Source organism: Nesoenas mayeri (assembly GCF_963082525.1).
Source record: "Nesoenas mayeri genome assembly, chromosome: Z".
Lineage (NCBI taxonomy): Eukaryota > Metazoa > Chordata > Aves > Columbiformes > Columbidae > Nesoenas > Nesoenas mayeri.
The window spans coordinates 14,113,771-14,132,154 of NC_137542.1; the positions used below are offsets into that span (position 1 = coordinate 14,113,771).

General features: G+C 39.9%; 1 protein-coding gene across 1 annotated transcript in view; it reads right to left on the reverse strand.

The window, feature by feature from the left end:
* Positions 1-339: 339 nt before the first annotated feature.
* Positions 340-18,384, reverse strand: part of MTAP (methylthioadenosine phosphorylase) — a gene marked incomplete at its 5' end in the record, with an annotated part of 28,592 nt that continues 10,547 nt past the window's right edge. Inside the window, 5 exons of the mRNA XM_080362495.1 lie at positions 340-813; positions 7,163-7,285; positions 7,847-8,086; positions 10,730-10,832; positions 17,306-17,473. Of these exons, the coding sequence (XP_080218621.1) occupies positions 775-813; positions 7,163-7,285; positions 7,847-8,086; positions 10,730-10,832; positions 17,306-17,473 (673 nt within the window). The 3' untranslated portion in view covers positions 340-774. The remainder of the gene's footprint in view (positions 814-7,162; positions 7,286-7,846; positions 8,087-10,729; positions 10,833-17,305; positions 17,474-18,384) is intronic.

Sequence of the window (18,384 nt, forward strand, 5' to 3'; positions counted from 1 at the left end):
ATGAAGCAGCAAAAGGCCAGCACAGTGTTCAGGATGCTGACAGCAAAGCACTTTTCTGTGCAGTTCTGTAAGTCACTTAAGTACATCCCCAGGCACATATTTGACTTAGGCATTACTTATTTTTTTGGAATGAGAACACTGATTCATTACACAACTGATGCTGGGAAAGAAACACCACAAATGTTAAACACCACATATTCTAGCACACAAACAAAACCCACTACTTTTAAAAAAATAACTGAAATTAAAAAATATGGATAATGTATAAAAATAGTATAATTTTATTTTGAAATTATCTCTTCAGTTTTTCTGGCATGTTTCTGAAGTGAACTGTAACCATTTGCCTCGTTAAGTGAAAAAATGAAAGGCAGAAACAGCAAAGCAAATAGCGTATGTGAAATCTGCTTTCTTAGATCTTATTTTATGAAACTGCAGAGTACCATCTAGCCTTTCCTTTCTTATATTAACTAGCAGGTGTCATTGAAAAGAGGATGACCACTCGCTACTGAATTTTTTCTTTGACCACTGTCTCATCCAGCTTGATAGCAAAGCTATCCTAAGCTTAGAACACACTCAAAATCTAACTTTAGCCATCTTACACATTATCAAGCATGACAAAGATTATAACACCTGTCTTATACATTATCATCGATCAAGGTTTACTCCAATTCTTTTATGCTTCTAACAATTTTTGAAGATATTATAACCTCTGGAAGTTCAGAAGTGGTTCACTCTACCTTGTGAGCACCCAAACTTCAAGGTCCATCCACATTGTTACTGCTTTGGCAGGATGACCGAACACTGCACTGTTGTCTGAAATACAAAGTCAAAGTAGATGAATGCTTTCTCTGTCAATGCAGAGCAGAATTACTTTTTGACATAAAAGCAGATTACGTAGCTTCCATTTGGATTACAAACATGTGTAACTCTTTCCACATGCATGGTATCTCAAACCTCTTCCAACACCACAAAAGTTACAAGAATTACAGGGAGGGCATACCCTACAACAGTTCAACAACTTGTCATTACAACTTTTTAAACCTGTCTAACAGGCTTACTGGTATTGAGAAAAACAATCTGTATTGGGTTTGTGTGGCAAGGTTTTGGTAGTGGGCTGGGGCTAAAGGGTGGCTTCTGTGAGAAGCTGCTAGAAACTTCCCCCATGTCTGACAGAGACAATGCCAGCCAGTTCCAAGACAGGCCACTGCTGGCCAAGGCTGAGCCCATCATCAATGGTGGCGGTGCCTCTGGGATAACATAGAATATTTAAGAAGCGGGGAAAAAAACTGCTGAACAACAGGTGCCAGAGGAGAGAAGTTAGAAAATGTGAAACAACTCTGCAGACACCCAGGTCAGTGAAGAAGGAGAGGCAGGATGTGCTCCACGCACTGGAGCAGAAATTCCCCTGCAGTCCATGGTGAGGCCAGCTGTTTCCCGGTAGCCCAGGGAGGTCCATGGTGGAGCAGAGATTCACCTGCAGCTCAGGGAAGATCCCACGCCAGAGCAGGTAGATATCCGAAGGAGGCTGTGACCCCATGGAGAGCCCACACCTGAGCAGGCTCCTGGCAGCACCAGTGGCCCCGTTGTGAGGGCAGGAAGGCCTGTGGGAAGGACTCATGCTGGAGAAGTTCATGGAGGACTGTCTCCTGTGGGACAGACCCCACACTGGAGCAGGGGAAGAGTATGGGGAGGAAGAAGCAGCATAGACCTGATGTACTGAACACAACTCCCATTCTATGTCCCCCCATGCTCCTTGGAGGAAGGAGGCAGAGAAAACTGGGAATGAAGTTGAGCCTGAGAAGAAGGAAGGGGCAGGGGGAAGGTGGTTTAAGATTTGGCTTTGTCTCATTAACCTACTCTGATTTGATTGGTAATAAATTACACTAATTTTCCCAAGCCAAGTATGTTTTGAACATGACAGTAATTGGTAAGTGATCTCTCCCTATCTTAACCCATAAGCTTTTAGTTTTATTTTTCTTCCCTGTTTCAGCTGAGGAGGGGAATGTTGGAGTGGCCTGGTAGCCAAGGTCAACATATGACACAATCATACTGCAGAAACACTTAATTAAGAGTTTAGGCTCAGAAGCTACAAAGGAAAAATTGTGCAACTTGCTTTTCATTTTTAAGGCTACCATACTGGCTTACATGCATAATATACACAGAAAGCTCTTCACAAATACAATCAGAATACTCTCGAAAACAAAGTTCCTTCAAAAAAGTGATTTCTACAAGTTTCTTCATCAATTTTGAAGAACAGCTATCAAGAACAGAAACCTTTCTCTAAAGGTGCACTCACTGGTAATGAACTAAATACTCATGTTATACAGGAACAAGCAACCTTGACATTAGCCACATTCAAGGGTAAGACCTGAAAAACAGTTTGTTTTCAGCTTTATGGCAAGGCCCTTAGCCTGCAAGGACTGCAGTATGCAGACTCATGCAACTACAGTTGAATGAAACCTTGATGAACTTTCCACCTCCACCTTATTCACCCGAGCCAATTTGTTCCAGTCACACAACTATGTTCACCCATTTCACTGAGATATTTTTTGAAGAAGAAAATTACTCAGCAATATTTACAAGATCAGAGCTCTACACACATAAATGATGAATGTAAGTTTCAGTCTGTGACTAGAAAAAATGACTGAAAAATGCCCTTGAACTTGTAAACTACCAAACGTATTAAAGTCCAAGTATGTCAATGATGAAGTGTGCTGAAACACCTACGGTTACCTTACATAATCTAAACTATCCCACAGTATTCACTCACCACAGCTCTCTTATCAAAGTACATTACTCCTTGTATCAGAGATCTGACAAATACCATTTCACACAGGCTAGTGCAGAAGTTCAAAAAGGACAGGCAATATCAGCAGGTCCCCTCAGAGAGGCCAGAAGTTTATCTGAGGAGCATTCACAGAAGTTCTGACACCCTACCACAGGCTAATTTTCTTACACTTATGCTGTGAGCAAAATAAGTTCTAACATGACATTCCTTTTATCATCCCAACAGAGATTCTCTCCTGATCCCCATGGGGTTGAACCTTACCACAATAAAGGTACAGAGCTAAATTTTCCATTGTCATGAGTCAAAATTCTTTTCAACAAGACAGTTTTTCCTCTTTTACCAATACTTTTCCTAACAAAGATTAAAAAAAATATATTACATTGGTTCCCTTTTGAAATTCTCTGCTGTCACTGATTTGTTTACTTAATTTGGAAATGAGCCCATGTTTTACTCAATCAGCTTTTGATGGTGTGGATGAAGTTCTGGTTGCCTTTGATGTCCCTTCCAAGTGTCAACTATAGGTAAGGTTTAGTTTTCCTGAAACCATCCCTACGTGCCTGCTCTTGCTTCTGGATTCCTTCTTTGCAGCTTGTTCCCGCTTGCAACCCTTGAATGGTGCATTTTTGCACTGGAGCTCTGTTTCCTGTTTAGCCAAGTCAGTCTCCCAATTAGTCTTTCCATGTGTCACTCCCGTGTTTGAAGGATGCTGCCCTTAAAGAACTTCCAGCTTTCTGGGGCTCCTTGCCCCTTCCAAGCTGCCTCCCCCTGCGAGATGATACTTACTAGTTCACTGGTTAAACCCAAGTATGCTCACCTGAGCTCCAGCACCTGTGCTCTGCTGCTTGCCTTCCTCTCTCCGTAGAGTACATGGAACATGACTATTTCAGGAGCATTACAGTAATAACTGCCAGTGGTTATCACCTCCCTAAATAACTCTTTTCAGTGAACAGAAGATCCAGCTGTACATCGCCTATGGTTGACCCATTCTATCCCAAAATTTCCCTGATGCCAGCCAGAAATCACTTGGACCACTGTGATAAATAGCATCACCTCTGTTTCCTGATCCATTACACAAATACAATGTGGTAATGCCCCATTCTCAAAGAGGAAGGGCTTTGTAACCTGGTTACACTGCAAAGAGACAGGCTGCAGGAAGATGCTATGCCTGCAGAAAAGTTTGCTCCAAACTTTTTTCAAGGTCATGTAACCTGAGCCTGGAGAATGATCTCTTTTTATAGCAATGGAGCCAGAAAATACTGGCCTAAAGATATCTTAGGCAGTTGAAAAATAGTAACAGATGACACATAAAAGGAGAGATGGCAGGCAGTCTACCCTTCAGCAGAAAAACAGCCTGTGGACATTTTTGCTTCAATACTCCAGGGTTTCCTCAAGTCTACTGTGAGATCCAGAGGTGACACCACTGCATGTGTCTGGTTGCGCTGGATGGGAGGAGACAGATAAATGTAGCTGTGCAAAGAGATTGGCAGCATATTTTCTCCTGCCTGAGGTTTCTCCAGTCATAGCAGCCAGATTACAGAGCTCAGAAAGGAAAACTTGTGTCCATGTAGAGCTTTATGCTTCCTCAAACACTAAAGCCAGGTAACTGGCAGATGCCCATTTGAGATGCCCAGCTGTGGCCTGGATATAGGCTGGCATGGCTTTGCATCATCATTAATCACAAGAATCCCAGCTGCAGTCTTGCTCAGCTCCTTCCTTCTCTGCATTCCTTACCACATCAGTGTAGTGCAAGAAGGGCTGCCTTTCAGGTCTAGGAAGAGGTGTCTCCGAAAAAGATCAGTTCAAAAACATCCATCATCTGACCTTTGAAATTCCCAGAGTAAAATATACATAGGAACACTTCACATCTACAATGAAAACAGTGTTCTAGAACTCTTTATGGTTCAGCTACACACTTGTACAGAGGCACATAGACACGTATTTCTCTTTGCCGTGTTGCAGAATTGCCTCTCCTTTTATTCACTAACATAGAAACCTATGAAGGGCAAATCCTTCATCTACTTTACCAACATTTAATGCCTCAAACAGCAAGATTTTTAGTCTTTCCTGCTTTGCCTATGTAAAATCAAATGAACCCCCCAAAGCCTCAGACTCTCCTGTCACTTTTCCAGAGTACTTGGTTATGTTAAATGAGAAACACTTGTGACTCCTACTCTCCTGACAAAAACTCAGGCCCCACTTGGCAATACCTAGTTCCTGTTTCCAGTTCTTCTAATGCCTCAGAAAACTATCACTGAAAGCAAGCCACTACTAGCAAAGAGCATCAACACATAATGATTGCCAAGCCAAAGCAAAGCTACACCAATATTAACCACTGACAGCAGGCACTAGCATGTGCTTAAAACAAGCTACATTAGGATGGAGTGACCCTTCCCTCTTGTGGATCATATTTTCTTCTTTCAGCAAATAGCACTTCAGGGACTGAGCTGGAGAATGCATGTGAATCCATGTTTTGAACAACTGATAATGCACTGAAGGAATGGTTAGCGTTCATTAAAGGAGAATCTTGCAGACTCAATGCCAGCTGTTTCCAGTCACCCGTTCTTCCACTCTCAATGAAGAATCAAGACAATTACGCAATTGAAAGCAACAGGACATTGCTTAATGAAGTACATCTGCCAGATTTGGAGGCAGATCAGTACCTAAGCAGTGCTATATACATCACCATGACCAAAGCAGCTAAGGAATATCTTGTACATTATTTGTTCAAATTCTGTGTGTTTTGGTGTTTTTCTTTTTTTTTTTTTTTTTGGTGTGTGTGTGGTGTTTGGTGTTTTGTGTGTGTTTTGTTTGTTTTTTTTATAGCCAGGCATCTGTATTAAACAAAAAGCATGGCCCAGTCCTCTGAAAATGTTTTCTGTGGATTAGAGGGAAAAGGAATACTGATTCTGCTGTCTCCCTTATCCATCTATGATACTTCCACAAAGGGGAAATGGAAAAGTCAGTTACCTCTCACAAATGTATAGAAGGGACATTAAAAGAACTGCTTCAGATAGTCAGGTGAGGAAGGGTCATAAACATAACCCAAGGCCTCCAAATAGAAAGTAGGTTTTCTAGTGAAAAAATAGCAAAAGACTGATTTGAAAGATTTGGTTTGGACCTCCACAATCCTGACTTGGTCAAGTATGCTCAAAAGTGTCTGGGGTGAATTTTGCTTGAAACATCTTTCCTTTAGGACACTGACTAAGCTAGAGATGACAGTCACTGATGTGAGAACCATATTGGAAACAAAACTGAAAATTTGATCCTAATCAGAAGACAAAAAAGGTTTTTACAGCACATACAGTTCTATTGATAATTGCATTTCAGGAACACATTTTCATTTATATGAAGACATGACTTATGTCTGTGTCTGTTTTTCTTACCCATTCAAATTTCAGTCACCACAGTGAGAAAAGAGAAAGAAATAACCTAAGAGAGGAGAGAGTTATAAGAGACTGGCCTCTTTCAAAAGTTTCCTCAACAGGATTCCTCCTTTTCAGACTGCTGCTGCTTCCCCTAACTGAGATCCTTGTGGCCAACTTGTCTGCTCTGTCTTTCATATTCTAATTTTCTTTCCCTGTCTGCCATACCATTTCATGGCAATCTTCAGTTGCTCTTTTGCTTCACACTCTCATACTCTTGGGAGTGGCTATTAATTGCAAAAAGCTTGTCAAGAAGTTGGATAAACATCCAAACTATTTTAACATTGTTATTTCCCTCTATGCTATTGCCAGAAATGAATCTGAAGGATGTCTGTGAAATAGCAGTGATGTAAAACTTGTAAGTAAACTCTTCTTTAAGAAAAATTCTGCCTAAAAATTCTCTCATAAATATATTTTGAAATGTTTTTCTTTTCCACTTTTTTTTTTTCATGGTCTATGGATTTGAAACCTGTGGGAGAGCGCAGTTCTAATAATTTCAGACTTGTTATTATCCATATCTTGTAACAAACTCCTCTCCGACATATTAAAGAGCACAATGGTTTTGGTTTGATTCAGTCTTTCCGCTTGGCTCTCCTCTGTTGTAAGATCTAAGCTAAAGCTGAGCAGAAGTACGTTTTCAGTTGGATACTGACATAGATTTGTATCTTACCTGTGCTTTGAAAGATAACACTTCATCAACCATATATAGATGCCCTTAATTATTTTACCTTTTGTAACACTACTACTTGTAAAATTGAAGCAAGGTCTTTGCAATAAAGGTTGTGAGAGTCTTAATGAATTTGTTTGCTCATCTTGAATGGATTTGGTCTGTTGAAGCATCTGCTCCAAGAAGCTACGATTTAAGCAGAAACATCTTGGAACATATACCGATATTATGTGTATATATGCATAGATTGTCGCAAGTACTGATCAGCCCCACATGTGTACTTACTTTCAGGGTCTGTAGGGTGTCGGTCCATTCCATGGAACCTATCTGAGGTATAGCAGAAAGGAGTATGCTAGTAGCCTTATTTGCATTTCCTTTCAGTGTCTTCAAAACTTTATCCACTGAAACCTAGAAATACAATAAAACTGACTGGTGTTTCTCAGTTTCAATGGCACACATTTTAAATAACCAAATAAATTCCTTTAACTCACATACCTCTAAATACTCAAATCACTTCATTTAACTCATACATCTCTAAGTAAAATGCCACAATTGTTTTAGCCAGTAAAAACCTCTTTACTCTGTAGGTATATGTCTGATTGTATTTTACACAAATAGGAGAATTACAGCAGATACATAATTTTGCATAGAGCTGCAAAGGAAAAAATACCAAACCAGTTAGAGGAAGACAAGCTCATACACAAAGCTCACAAGCTTCATACACAGAGAGCCCCTGAAGCAGACACGAGGAGACAAAAGGTTTGCTAGTTGTGAGGTGAGTTTATGAAAATGAATGAGGTAGCAACAATTGATTCTGTTCTTACTTTCACAATTACTCATCCAGAGTAACTCAGTGATACTGATGTAAATAAGAACAGATTTAGTTCAGTATGTGATCTCGTATCAAACCCTACAGGTTCTCAGTAGATCCCCCAGGGTACAACCCAGAGAAGAAAAAGTTTCACTCACTGCTTCTTCATGTTCCTTCCAGCAGTCATAATCTGTTGCCATGGCAATACTAGCATAACTCATTCCAGCTTCTTTTGCAAGAATCACTTCAGGCACTGTAGTCATATTGATGACATCAGCTCCCCAGCTGCGGAACATCAAACTTTCTGCTTGAGAACTGAAACGTGGGCCTTCAATGGTGATCATCGTCCCTTTGGAATGACACTGCAGGCCCAGCTTCTTGGCAGTCTCAATAAGAACCTGCAAAACATGCCAATATCATGAAAAGGAAATAATTCCCCTGGTGCGCTACATTTGCATCACATCAGAAAACTTACATACAAAAGAAATCTGCTTTATACAAAGCTGTCATGCTTCATACGGCTACAGCTGTCCAAATCATGGATTAATTTCACTTTCCTTATCCAGCAAGAGAAATTAATAGTCTTACTACTTGTTAATATCAGCTGGATTACTGTTTACAGTGCAGACCAAGAAGACTGGAAAACAGAAATTTTTGCACAGTATTTAGGCTGTGCTCATATTGAGAACACAGTGGTGAAAACACTCCACTGAGCACTACATTACCACAGGGTGGAGCTGAGCTGTTGAGAACAGTAATAGGAAATTTACTTTTTGAAAGTAAAACTCCACAAGCATGTACTTCAAAGAGTACCCTAGGAATCTTTAGAGAAATTATTACAACATTATCCCATGCCAGTGACTTAGCTGTACACTTCACATATACCATGTACTTAACATTAGTCTTTACAGTTCCAGCTAGGCTTTTGTATATGGCAGAATCATCACAACTGTCTTTCTTGATGAATGGCCTGGCTAACACCAGTTGATACAGCAGGAACAGCAGTGTACCAGCAAGTGTAAATGGGACTGGGACACTCATTAACTGTCCTGAGTAGGAATGGGAAAGTAACTACGATGGCATCTGTTTATAATTACCAACAGAAAAGCTTGAAAAGATGTATAAAAGCCGTATGAAGACTGTGACAGAACAGGAGAGACCTTTCTAACACAACACCAGTGAAAAAGTATTCTGACACTGCCAGAGGCTGCCTTGTCAGCATCTTGAACTTCACACAGGCCAGGTGGAGCAGCTTCTAATATTAATCACACCTAATACTGTGGTTTATTACTGATATTAATTCTTAATGTATAATTCACCGATTGCCAGTTAATTACAGTTTGTTAATTAATCAATAGATAACTTCAATTGTGATTTGACTTAAACCACAGTTCAGCAGTATTTCCCTGAATATCTTTACAAGGTTCTAGCTTTATTCCCTTATAAGATATTGCAGTGACCCGCAGTTTCTGAAAGCAGTAATAACCAAAGTGCTCTATGTTATTCAAAAGTTTGCAGTCATAGAAAAGAAAAACTCCTTTCAGATTTACAGTGCTGAACCAAATAAAACAGAGTATTTTCACATATTTGCACAAATGGAAATTAATATAAAGTTTTCAGATGTTTTCATGCAAAATTCCTTAATTAGTCTATTTCAGTATTAGTTTTGGCTTTGTTATTATTGCATTTATTATAAAATTCCCCTGAATTAGGATAAACTAAGCTGAAACAATCCCAATGATCTTCAGGTAGAGTTCCAGGAAAAAAAAAATCATTTCTATCTGTTATTTTCAAATCAAGTGGAAGCATCCCTTTTTCAGCCTTGCTAAGAGCTCAAAACCACATGCTCTTTAAAACACCTGTTAGGTTGATTAGAATGCATAGGCTAATGACTTAATGATCACATGTGAGACTGGGAAGTACCTAAATTTTTTTTCTCTGTTTCAAAAGGAGCATTTCTCTGTTGGCTTAAAAAAATGTAATACTCAAAGAACATTGTCTCTACTTACCTAACAATCAAATGAAAACCAGCCTTGGTGTATGTTTCCTGCAACCTCAGGAAACAGCTTATGCATATCTACTTACCTTTTTAAAAAATGAGAAAGAGACATGGTGTGAAGTACTGACAATCACTTCAGTAACAACACTGTTTTTAATTCATTTCAGAAAGTGCACAATTAGTTCTCAATATACTTCTTGTGTCTGTTGTGACATGATATCAGGCTCCAAGTCAGCAAGCAACTATATGCCAACTAAGAGCATGTGGCTAGGCTCTTGTTGCGTGAAAAATGCAAAGTATTTTGCATGATTTTGCTGCTCAATGGAAGAAGGGCAAAAGCATTCATACGTATAATATGTAGTGGTGTGTTTCCTAACAAGACTTCAAATGTCTTTACTTCATTGCAAAACAACTTGACTCTAAGTGCACTGAAGCTCTGTTCTACTTGCAGTGCTGTGGACCTCCTGGTGGGTATATCGAAACCACACTGTGTCTGGCCAGTTAACAAAAACAGCCTATAACGACACTGAAGTGAACTGGTGACAAGAGCAGAATAGCTCAGGAGTACAAATATTTGTACAAGCTCTGAGTACAGATTGAGCCACCTGCTTCACAATTCAGCTTTGTCCTGCTCAGTGTAATAACCTATTGCACAGGCAACAACATAGGTGCAGTTTTATTCAGGACAAAAAGGAACTAATTCCTAATTCTTTCTTCCTGCTTTGTCCACTTTATTGCTCTCTTGGCTTGTTACCTGATAAAGACCTTCTGTTGTGTGATTAAGACAATGGGGGAATCTATGTCGCTAACTGACATCTTCTGCATAACTCCCTTAGGAAACCAGCTACTATAGACATAGGATCTTTTACCTCCCACGCCTTTCAAATGTTACATTTTTCCTTAAAATCATGACATATCTGAGAAACAGGAATAAAGAGGTGCAGAATGTCTCTGTATTCTAAGAATGAATAACTACACTACTGTACCGTGAATAACTGCCATAAAAATAACATTTCTAAATACTATTACAGAGTTCACTGACCTCTCTGGTTTTGGTGCAGAACGGCTCTGCCATTGGAATATGACATACTCCTGGAAGCGTGGAATGCTGTCCATCATATAAAGTACAATGTCTTTTAGTTGTCCTAGAAAAGCAGAAAACATGCTCAGGGAGAAGAACAGGGAGAAAATAGATGAGAAAGCAAGAAATGTATACAAATCTGAAAACACAGCATTCCTGTGAGGGAAGAAAAATACCAGCATGATATTAATGACCACCTGTAATCTTGTTTTGTCTCTGTACAAACCTTTCAGAATTGAACTTGAGTATAAAATTATTACTCCAGTACTGCACTGTAAATTAATTACAGAAAAATCTATTGCTAACAAGACCGTGAAGTACTGGTTTGTTCCTAAATGAGACAAACAGCCATATTATGCTGTGCCTCTACCCAAAAGAAACCAGCTGAATTTAAGTCAGGCAATTAATCCCTGAAAAAAGGAGCACAGTAAGCTTTCAGGAAGGGAAGGAATCAAGTCTGAATTACCATACAGCTATTCAAGATAGAGCTTGTTCATATCATTGGATCCCTACATTGAAATGATGGGAATTCATATGAATAATCTCCTTAACAAGAAAGGTGTGAATTCAACCAGAACAATTCTGGAATAGGATGTCTTCATATTCTCAGAAAGATTACACACGTGCATGGGCAGCTTGCAAGTAGAAGAATCCTTTTACTCCCTTCAACTGAGGAACTGTTTTCTTGCATGGTAATAGTCCAATATGCTGCAGAAATTACCACCCAGCACGTCACTTTGACAACTACCGGAACCATTACTTCACCTTCAAATGCACTGCCTCAAGTTAATTCTGCCAACTGGATGGCAAAAACCCTCAGAATTCTTTGAGACATTCCCCTCTTCCTCCCACTGTGTCACGTATTGTATTGTATTGTAAGGCAACAAATTCAAGCCACAGTTAAAATACAAAATTTCTCCTGGTAATACTGCTCACAACAGTTCTCCACACAAGTCACCAGCAAATATTTTGAAGGTTTTAAATACAAGTGACTTGTTAGAATGTAGATTTGGAACAAAAACAAACAAGTTCCCAAAAAAACCAACTAACCAACCAACACAACAACGAATAACAAAAAAGAACCAATAGGGTAGCCTTAAGGATGACATTATAAAACAGGAAAAGAGAATAGCAAATTAAAACTGTCTGCAAAATGGGGTACAGCTTTTCAAATTGGTTGAAACACTAATATTAATTTTTCCTTCATGGGTCACTGAAGACTTGCAAACAGAATGTACCTGATTGTACATACTTTTTTCAGTGTATGCTAATTAATTATTTACAATTGGAGAAAATGGGAAAATTCATAATCCATTTCCTCCATTCTAGTATTTGAGACGTTGTTAGTCAGGCCCTTTCACTTAGAAAAGCCCTGAGGAAAGACTGCATTTGTAGAAATACTCATCTCTGACTTTCAGATACCTTGTAGTCTTTGGACAGAAGATCCACATCACTACATGGTCTAATAAAGAAATCCCATTATGGTTAGCAACATGCATGGGAATAAGTAACAGCGGTAAGACCTACAACTGCTCTGAGTAATGGACAATTTGTTTGCACTCAGTGCAATAACTGCTCTTCTGCATGGAAGCCTGCGACTCTGCAAAGCCCATAGCTATTTGATATGGGGCCAGCTGATGTGTCTGTAAATTGCTAGGCTTAGGGTGATAATAAAGGCAGATTTGAACTAATCTCTGATTTTTGCTACCTCTGAAGTAATGGCTGGCAGAGAGGAATGCCTTTTAGCCTCTACTCCTTTCTGTAGCCTGGCTACTCAAGCCAGGAGTTGGCCATCCTGACCTGTTCCACTCACTTGTCTGCAAGGTACAGTGCAGCAGCACATAATTTTCACCACTGTAATAATCCTTCTGTGTGTCTCTTGTAGATAGAATGAAGGTACAGAATCACAGACGCTTTCCTTGCCCTGCTCTCACTGAGACCAAGAGCCAGAGAGCAAAGGACAGTATCTGCCTAAGGCTCTTCTCTTTACACAAGTTTGAGAACTTTCCTCACTCTACAGCCACTGTTCAGAGACAACCTGCTCCTTAGATCTCACAGTTTTAAATGTGGAGAAGTCCGCATGTTCTCCTGATTCCCAAGTGCCTGCCCAGAAACTGGCCATACTACTCGGACTAGGAGTGCACAATCCAGACTGATCAAAGATAGCATGAAGTGAAGGTATGGGGATGCCCCAAACAGGAGAGATCAGAAGCAGCACTTGAAAGCACTGGGTTGATAGCTACAGGCAAGCAGTTAAGAGCAGGGGCTATGTAGGGTCCTATGGAGAACCACCAGACCCTCATGCCGCCTCTGTGCCAAACAGTGGATGGTGGTACCAGAGAAAAGGGAATTACTTCCCTGGGAATGCAACATGTACATTTTCATGGACAGCTACTGGTTTATCAAGCTCAAGAAGGCAGCGGTGCTTACAGCACAAGCAAATCCTTGAATTGCTGCACAGTTTTGGTGTGTCTGCCCTGCTCTTACTGCTTTTTCAAATTCAAAGTTGTGTGTACTGCAGTTTTGAAGGTGTGCCAAGAGTTTGTATTCCTCACTCTGTAGCAAAAGCCACCCTTTTAATCAGACAGTAAAGTGGCTTTTGCCCCCTTCATTTTCTCACAGTAACATAAGATTTTCTGGCAATGTTGGCTATGACTGGAAGCAAATAAGTGAACGAACCAACCAACCATTTCCATCTGTGACAACTGGTCCTCTTCCACTTGCATCATTACCTTCCCCCTTCTTCCAGTAATGCTGAGTTATCAACAAGCTATTCATAATTAAAGAACAAAATGAAAATTCACACTGGCATCTACTGTATAAAAGGCAGTTTCAGTATGCTCTGCTTCTTCAGGCACACTGACAGAAAATTCTCACATGAAAAATTCTACAGAATGTAACAACACTGTAATAATTGTAGTGGCGCATGTGACACAAAGAATTCAAACAATAAAGTTGGCAGCTGTTACAGGACTTCTTTTATGAAGCTGCTTTCCACATCTTCTGACTGAGCTGAGTCATCTAAAGTAAGTAGTTACCTACTTTCTTATTCTTCATTTCCTAGCAACCATCAGCAGTGAACCAAAGTATTAAAAAGCTCCTAATTACTCTAGTCCAGCCAGGTGAAAATGCTGTAATAAACTAACAGGAGCCAAAGGCAAAGAAAAAATTCCATAGTTTTTTAGTTACTTGTTTCAAAGAAGTGACCAACCATTGAGAGCCCATACTAGTTCCTGTGGTTATTTTTTTATTTGGAAGTGGGGAGAATACCATGTAAATATTTTGGTACTTACTCAACAAAATGTATCTTTTATTGTTTAAAGACACACACTAATAGGTAAGTGTGAAGAAAGCAGACTCTATGTATGAAATCAAACACTTACTAGGAATGCTAATGATCTGCAGAATTGAGCTGTCAAAAGCCTGGAAATACTATACTGTTCTAATTGCACCTATTCAGGGTTCCCCACTGTAAGTCAAACCTGTGCCCTAAATGAGACATAAGTCCTACACAACTCCATATATTGAGATCCTGTCATCAGTGTCACCGTGTGAATGCCCAAAGGGGGCAAATTACACTTGCTGCCTACAGCTTTCTGCTTAATTCTTGCTCTTCTTGCACTCAGCATTCTGTCTTCCTGCTTCCTACCTGAAAGGAGAATTACGATGTGCTCCCTCATGAGAACTAGAGCCCAGATACTAAAACGCACCTGGACACCTAGAAGATTTTAATGGCAGCTTGAGTAAATCCTTCCAACCTAGACTCAAGCCTCTTTCTTATGTAGTGCCTGGCATGGGGTAATCACTACAAGCCAAGGTACCTTTCAGGAAAAACAACCAACCGTTTTTGCAGGTTTAGCCAGTACCTTCTTTCCAACACTGTTGACACAGTTTGTTTGCAGGACCCTGATCTTTCATTAGAAGGTATTTTAGAAAAACTGTATCTTTTCAGAGATTGGTGAACAACTGATTTTGTTCCATTAAAATACCTTCCTATCAGGAGCATTGTTTTCATAATAATTTATGATATATAATGCAATCACTCACAGAGACCATCTACCTCTGTGAAAAGCAAAAATGCAGACCCTACCTGCAAAGAACCAGCAGTCTAATACCCACTGGCAAAGATCATCAGGGACAAAGACTTACCACAGAAATCAAATTGTCAAATGAAACAGACCATTATGACTGGTCAGTTTCCTGAATTAAAAGGGCAAGCTAGTAATGATTTTTACATTAATATTACACATATTGTTTTCCACATGGAAACCTTCTAATTTACTTTTCAGAAAAGCTTTTTGGTTTCCTGAAGCCATGAAACAAGTCCCTGTCAAGTCACATTCTTCTACATCAACATGAAAACTTACTTGCCTGAAGAAACACTGCTCATATATAGGATATGCTGTGTGACCATCTGACTAAACTCTAAATGAAAACACAGATCAGAGAATGGTTGAGGTTAGAAGGTCCAACCTCCTGCTCAAGCAGGGCCACCTAGAGCTGGGTGCCCAGGACCCCATCCAGGCATCTCTTGAGCACATCCAAATAGGGAGACTCCACCACTTCTCTGGGCAACCTGTTCAGTGCTTAGTCACTCTCACAGTGAACCAGTGCTTCCTGAAGTTCCGAGGGAACCTCCTGTGGTTCAGTCTGTGTCCATGGCCTCTGGTCCTGTCCCTGGGAACCATTGGGAAAAGCCTGGCTCCATCTTCTTTGCACGCTCCCTTCAGATATTCACATACATTGGTGAGATCCTCCCTGAGCCTTCTCTTCTCCAGGCTGAACAGTCTCAGCTTTCTCAGCCCTTCCTCGCAGCAGACATGTTCCAGTCCCTTCAGCATCTTCATGGCCCTTTGCTGGACTCTTTCAGTATGTCCATGTCCCTCTTGTACTGGAGAACCCAGCACTGGACACAGTATTCCAGGTGTGACCTCATGAGTGCCGAGTAGAGGGGAAGAAGGATCACCTCCCTCAGCCTGGCAACAGCCCTACTAATGCAGCCCAAGATACTACTTTCCTTCTTTGCTGCAATATAAATAATCCCTGTCCTTTCACTCCTTGTCACATCAGATAAATATGTTCTAGAACAACTGGGTTTTTTTCTTCTGGAAGGGGACATGTTCTTAAAACCCAAACTTAACCAATATGATTATTTCCTTTCCATCTCAAGAGATATGATGCAGACCACTAAGTCCTGGGAAATTTAAAGCTGTGGGAAGAGATTAGGTAGCTTCAAAATGAATTGTTAATTTTGATAATGACATTTTGGATGAAAGATGGTCTCAGATTTCATATCTGGGTTAATTTCCTGTCTCTGTTAATGTTTTTCTGCCTGGCCTCTGCAAGTGTTAGTTTCTCCATACTTCCAAGCCTCATCGGTAGCAGATAACAACTCTGCAATCAAACTGTTTCATGTTTAAAACTGCAGGGTCTCAGGGCCAGAGGCTACTCCTTACCACACAAGCAATCCACAGATTAGCACCATTAGGCTCCTCTCACCTATCTAGGAGTCTGCTACATGATGATGCTGTTGCAATAGCTGGTGCTTTACTCACAATTATCCAACTGGTGTACCCAAGTATGTTTAACGTCTTTCCTAGATAAATCAATATTGATGCTAAGATTACTCATTTCCAAATATCACTAGCAGAATAAGAGTGATTATGATTTAATCTGTATAAACAAAGCCATCAGCCTAAATACTTTCAGACCTGAGGGAAAAAAACAAAATAAACAAACAAAACAAAACAACCCAAAATCCAACCAACCAAACAAACACCAAAAAGCAAGCCATTATCAACAATACAGCTGCTCTCCAAGCTGCTCTCTTCTCTTTAGTGACCAATGACAGAACGCAAGGGGATGGCAGGAAGATGTTTCAGGGGAGGTTTAGGTTGGACATTAGGAAAAGGTTCTTCACCCAGAGGGTGCTGGAGCACTGGAACAGGCTCCCCAGGGAGGTGTCACAGCTCCAAGCCTGACAGCATTCAAGAAGAAATTGGACAATGTTCTCAGACACATGGTGTGAACTGTGGGGTTGTCATATACATGGACAGGAGTTGGACTCGATGATCCTAATGAGTCCCTTCCAACTCAGGACAGTCACTCTGCTGTTCTGATTGCAGGAAGCAGATCTGCGCCTTTCAAGTGTTTTCTTGTGGGATATGCAGCTGAACAGAGTTCTCAGAAAATACTATTTGAGCTTGTAATTTGAGCTTGTGTTCCTCCCCCACATCTGAGAACAGGACCTCTTTTCTCTTCAGACTCTTCCCAAGGAGCTATACTTTCCATTATTTGAGGGAATTCTTCAAACCTAGGTACTTCTAAGTCTGTCAGACCTGAACTTCTTGTAACATCATCCCTGTTTCCTATAATGTCTTCTTGTATGAATCTCACTGTTTGCTGTAAGAACTGACGCTATCAACTCATTCCACAAAAACTTAATTTAACATTAACTTATTATTATATGGTTTAACCCCACTTGCCCCTTTTTTCCCCCCAAAACTAAGAGCACAATTAAAAACAAATGTTACTCACCTGTCAATGAATTGGTCAATTATGACAAGATCACCAGGTTGTATTTCCTCTCGTAATGAACCACAGGCAGTAGTCACTAAAATGTGCGAACAATTTTCTTCTTTTAATGCCCAGATATTGGCACGGTAATTGACATTCGATGGCATAATTGTATGATGTCTTCCATGTCTGCAAAGATACATGTTGCAAGAGAGTAAAATAAATCAGACTGAAATTCCCTTCCTTTTCCCAGATAATGAGACTTCCAGAAAAACTTAAAAACATTGGAAGTAGAACTCACCATTTCAGCTATCTCCAGTGTACCTTCTTTTCCTAAATGTATTAAGGTTCTCTCACTATTTAAGAAGTACTGGTGTAGTTTTGTTTTGAAATGCAATTTTTTTATGTTCAAGACTATAGTGAAAGAATCTTGAAAACACAATCCAAATATATTTTAGCATCTTCAAGAGTACAAAAAAGCACTCTTCTCCCAATTTTTTAACTCAGTTCCATTGATTCTGAAAACCCAGGTGTATCAAATTAAATCTTCCATATACTACAACAAATTTTTAAGATTTATATACACCTCTACAAACTTTATGCTCAAAAGTGCTGTTTGTATCCTCTCACCCAGAAAAGAGTGGCACATCACAGGAAATTAAAAACAGAAAGAAGTTGTCATGTTTCTGAAGAAAACACCAGAATCAACACATTTTTCTCTTTGCTCTTAAAATGATCTGACAGCTTTCATAAATCAAAAGGATGACATTACACTGTTACAGTATATTTCTTCACCAAGACAGGAAATAGTTAGTCTTACAAGCACATACTTTCATGTTATCTCTGTCATCACTACAGAGGTACCTCACTCTCATAATGATTAAACATATTTGAAAATTATTTTCAACCACATAAGAGGAAAGGAGGAACTTAATTTCCCAATTGATTCTTTCACAGAGACCAAAAGGTCTTAAGAACTTGATCAACTGGGAACTGGGAGTTGCACATGACATGATCAAGCACTGTCAGGGAGGATTCCCATGTTGTCACTAGCAATTCTAATATGCTACAAGGCACACAGATCTGTTGTTTAATGTTGC